Raw genomic sequence first — 5,071 nt, forward strand, 5'->3', positions numbered from 1 at the left:
AATAAACAATTTAAAAATGTATAAATTTTAATTATATTTTAAATATAAAAAAAATCAACCTTTTTACCATATTTTTTCTGTTTTTAATATTTTTTTCATCAAGCATTATGTTAAGATATTAAATTTAAAATCAATGAATTGGACTTAAGTTTATAAATACTAAATATTAATTTTTATAATTTAAAACGTACTTGACACTTTGACAGTGATTTTTTAAACATTTTAAATATTTGATAATTATTATTTTTTAAATATTAAAAATACTTTTTAAAATAGCTGTCAACCATATTTTTAAGTCAATGTACAAAACACAAACAAAATATCAGTAGCATGTAGAATGGAAGGGAGGGGACAGAGCTTCTTCTTATCCATAACCTGTTGGTTTGCAAGACCCTGACAAATACAAATCTCGTATTTGGATTAAATGATAAAAAAAAAATTAAAAAAAAAAATCAATCCACAATGTGTTGATATTTTGATTAAAAGTTGTCGTCAACTGCCCATGAATCCATGATTAATGGGGAATGGTGGCCATACGTCAATGGTGTGGGCTGGGCCCCACCCACCACACCAACTCACCAGGCCTCTCCTGGCCCTCCTAGGCTAGCACGTGCCTCAATTTTGGACCAGGTCACGCTTTCCAAATTCATCCTACTTTCCCCATTAATTTATAATTGTATCCATTCCCTAGTCTTTGGTTTTCCTTTACAAAAATGTGAGCAGGTGGTTGGCCAATGGTTTTTATCATTTTCTTGACTTGCACTTATACTTGATTTTAAAGTTTTAAATTTTTCTTTATTTAAAAATAATGAATTTTCAGACTAAATTCTGAAAAAAAAAATCGTTTTCAATTAAACCAAAAAAATTAAAAATTAAAAAAAAAAATTTCAAATAAGTTGTAAGGTCTACCGTGTGTAAACTTGAGATTGAGCAGCTCATGTAAAGTGAACGAGCCTTCCATCGATGACCGTATTGGTAGTCGCTGTGACGTCATCTGCCTCATCACACACAAATATGAAAAGCACATCACCCCACTCCACAATCCACATACATACGCCTCGCGCACGAAAATATATCCAGACAAAAAAAGAAAAAGAAAAACGAAAAGGAAAAAGAAAAGAAAAACAACAACATTTCTGAAAAGAAGACAAAACCCATGTCACGGCATAATGGATTAATGATATGGGTGATAGTGGGAGGCGGCTGTTGGTGTGGGCTATGTAGGGTGGTGGTGGTGGTGGAGGTGGTGGCCACTGCCATTGGCCATGTGATGGGATTTAGTTGAATTGTGATCGGTTTGGTTACCAACCATTGGGCCTACCAAATCCCTCCCCAGTCTCCTCCCAAGAGCCATTCCCCGAGCCCTTCTTTGATTTGGATTCACACATTTGCAGCCGCCAAGGTGGGCCCTGCCTTTATTATTATTAGCCAGTGTCACCATGACTTTGTGAAATTTCAAAGTCTATCCTCCCCTTCTCACGTTCTTCAATCTTCGACTTGTCTACCCTCTTTTGAGGAAACAGAAAAAATTCATGTATTGGTATGGGGTACCTTAATTTAAAAAATAATACGGAATATAAATGATAAATCAAGAGTCAAAAAAGGGGCAGTCTCATCTTGTGAATCCTAGAATATAAAAAGAATGGAAAAGCTTCCCAATAAACAACCATTCCATGTTTAAAGGAATCTTGTAATTAAAGTTAAAAAAAAAAATTAAAAAAAAACCATTTCTAAGTTGTAAGTTTCTAACTCGGACATAGGACTAGGACATGACCTTTTTAAAATATAAATACATTTACAATTTAAAACAAGAAAAACATTTTGTCATTTTCAAAAGCAATGGAAGAAAATTTTATATTTTATATTTAATTAAACAATTAATTTCAAATTTTTTATTTGATCTTAAACCTTAAATTTATCACCAAAAAAAAAAACAATATTTACATGAAATTCAATTTTATTATTCATATCGTAACAATTTAAATTTTATTGAATTTTACACACTTTTGACAGATGTAGACGACCGACGCCATACACGCACTCAATTTTGTATACAAGAATGTTAATGTTGAATATCTCTGAATATCTTCCATGAGAGGGACCCGGACCCAACTTGGAAGGTGAGACGATAGGTGAAGGTGGAGCCCAGTTATTTGGACCAAAGCCAACCGCATGGATTGAGAGGGGGCAGGCCCTCAATTCTCAACATGTGTCCCGTCCAGTGTCCACCTCCTCACTAGTCACTACACTACCCTCTGCCACAGGGTGCATGCGATACATGGATTGCATCATAGTTTATTTCTATATGTATTGAAATAAAAATCTTCTCATTTTTCAACGCCTGGCGTGCTTTACAAGAAACGCTCACATCCCTCCACTCACCATTAGGCATTAAGCCCACCTTACCTTAAAAATCTAGTAGACTCTCATCATCCACTTAAGCTACAATTACAACACCACTAAATTACAAATACAAGAATCAAGAATAAGTATTAGACCGAACAAAATCGCCTTTCTGTCATTTTACAATTATAACCCTCCCACCCTGCACTCGCCTTCATCACTCTTGTTGGAATGGAGGAGGGGTAGAGAGGTCTCAAACACTAAGAAATCGTCGGGGTCAAACTCCCCGAATTCGTCCTCCTCTAAGTGCTTATTTGAAAATATGTCCGGCAAAGTTAACGGCACGTCGAAATCAAACCCGAAGGCGTCGACGTCGCAGTACCCGAATCCGTTGAAAGGCGCTTCCTCGTTGTAACGGAGGACTGAGGTGGGCGAGGAGGCGGTGACGCTGGGTAAACTGCAGGTCTCTGATTGACTTTGACCAGCAGTAGCAACGGATTCCGTTTTGACGACGGAGGGAAAGTTGGTAACGGCGTTGGGGCCTTTTAAACTGACGGCGGCCTTGTCGTATACCCTGGCCGCTTCCTCCGGCGTGTCGTACGTCCCCAACCACAACCTTTTCCGGCGGGTCGGGTCCCGGATCTCCGCCGCCCACCTTCCCCAGGGCCTCTGACGCACGCCTCTGAATTTTTTCCGGCGAGTGCTTTCCGACTCCGGCAGTCTCAACACTCTCTTCTTGGTCGGCTCCTTTTGTGGCGACTCCACTGAAGGTTGGAGGCTGATCTCTGTGACGTGTCGCTTCACTCTCTGCACCAATTCCACTTCATCGTCACTGGATGAGTCTGTAGCGTCGCCGTCGGTATGAATAATCCTCACAACTCTGTGCCGCACTCTCCTCCTCCCCGAAAGACACTCAGAGGCGCTCACAGACTCCAGCTCCTGCATATGCTTACTTGTGGTGACCACATGCTCGGAGAACTTCACCGCCGGTCGTATCGGCATCACAAAGTCACTGCCCATACTCTTCCTGACGCAGCCTAACATCGAAGCCGTCCAAGATGACCTCAGATCGGACGGAGGACTCTCAGTTTTCTTAGCTGCATCAACCGAAGATGAATAAAGAAAAGAGTAGCTATAAGAGTGATGGGAAGAGGAAGTCAGCAGGTATGTGATGAAGTTATAAGTCTGGAAGAGCAGTAGAATTTGGCGGGAGGGTAGCGGCGTCGAGGGCGTGGAGGAGAGAGATGAAAAGAGAGGAAACGGGAATGCGAGGGTATTTATAGCGTGAGATGAAGTGATGATGGGGGTGAAGAAGGGTGAAGAGCGGAGCGGGAAACGGAATCACTCCCCCATCTAGCTGGGGTTTTGACGTGGCTTAGTTTTTTTATTCCTTCCATCACGCCGATTTTTCCATTTTCCCACTAAAATGGGGGAGTCAAAATCAAAGTTACAGGCTTACAGCGGAGGGTAAACAGGGAGGCAGGACACGGACGGGGCCGCCGCCTCATCATTTGCCTAAATGGAATTAAAAACATGTGATACAAATTGGCCTTATCTCTAACTTTTGCCTTACAATGTTTTTTTGGGGCCTCCTACATATCCAATAATGCCACGGTGCCACCACACCGCTACTCCCACTGCATCCACTTGTGCGTGTACTCGAGTTTTTACTGTATCAGATGTTGTAATTCAATGGATCAGATGTTAAGAGTGTTTCTTAATCGAATGATTGATGTCTACTTTTTTTCCTCGTAATGGTCAATTAATGCCATTTTACCTACTCAATTTCTGATTTTTTCTGTTACTATTTTAAACACTCTCTTTCATGGAGAGTTTGTAAATGGGACCTCTTCTGGATTTTCAATCCACAACTTGATTATACATTGCTTCCACTCAAAACTATCAAAGATAATTGAAAAACCACTAGATTATATTCTAACATCGCAAGTCTATTGAGGGTCTTATGACTTAAATCACTTCATTTTTTATTTTATTTTATTTTTCAAAAAATAAATAAAATTTGATCTTATATCACATATGTGTTGAGATGATTGTGATGGGTGCCATAACCATAACCATAACGTTTTCCTAGTAGTTTTCAAAGATTGGTAAAAGGGGTTATGGGCAGGGTGAGTGGGTATTAGGGTTTATAGCTCAAAATAGCATGCAGTGCCAAAAATGAGACCACCCATTTCGACTCTTAAGTCTTTAAGTCAAACCGACCTTCCAACCTCTCGACTCGGATTTCACGACGGTGATAAAGGCTTTGGTGTATCACTTTTTCCAATTTTTGCTTTCTGTTCTATCCCTGTTTTTGTCTCTAAAGCATGGTGAACCCGTAGCTATATTTTATTACTTACATCTGTAGGGGTTAGAAAAAAGTAAAAACCAATTCTCATGTGTGGCCATAACAGCCTTAACAGGGGCAGACAAATCACACAATTGTTATACCCCACATTGACAAATGGGGTTGGACTTAAAACTCCACCCTCCCTAAATCGATAAGATTTGAGTCCATGATGTAAATTTGTGGAAATAAAGCCCCTCCACATGTTTTCATTGTCAAAAGTTGTGATGTTACGCATTAGATATAGATAGATGGAAGAGGACTTGAACCCAAGACCTCTATTTACACCTTGTTGAATGACCAAATTTCACTAAAATTGTTAAAATTTGAACCCCTAACATGTACCAGGTCCTATGAAGTCCTCCCATGCCTTGTGCAACT

General features: G+C 39.8%; 1 protein-coding gene across 1 annotated transcript; it reads right to left on the minus strand.

Moving 5' to 3' along the window:
• Positions 1–2,283: 2,283 nt before the first annotated feature.
• On the minus strand, positions 2,284–4,123 carry LOC100246641 (pathogenesis-related genes transcriptional activator PTI6). Its single transcript, XM_002265703.4, has one exon. It carries the CDS (start codon positions 3,385–3,387, stop codon positions 2,530–2,532), a length of 858 nt encoding a protein of 285 aa, XP_002265739.1. The 5' UTR covers positions 3,388–4,123; the 3' UTR covers positions 2,284–2,529.
• Between the last annotated feature and the right edge of the window lie 948 nt (positions 4,124–5,071).

This window comes from Vitis vinifera, chromosome 6 (genome assembly GCF_030704535.1).
Source record: "Vitis vinifera cultivar Pinot Noir 40024 chromosome 6, ASM3070453v1".
NCBI lineage: Eukaryota > Viridiplantae > Streptophyta > Magnoliopsida > Vitales > Vitaceae > Vitis > Vitis vinifera.

Bases quoted from the DNA above. Each gene is read 5' to 3' on its own strand.
- LOC100246641 (XM_002265703.4), bottom strand. From the start codon at position 3,387: ATGTTAGGCTGCGTCAGGAAGAGTATGGGCAGTGACTTTGTGATGCCG.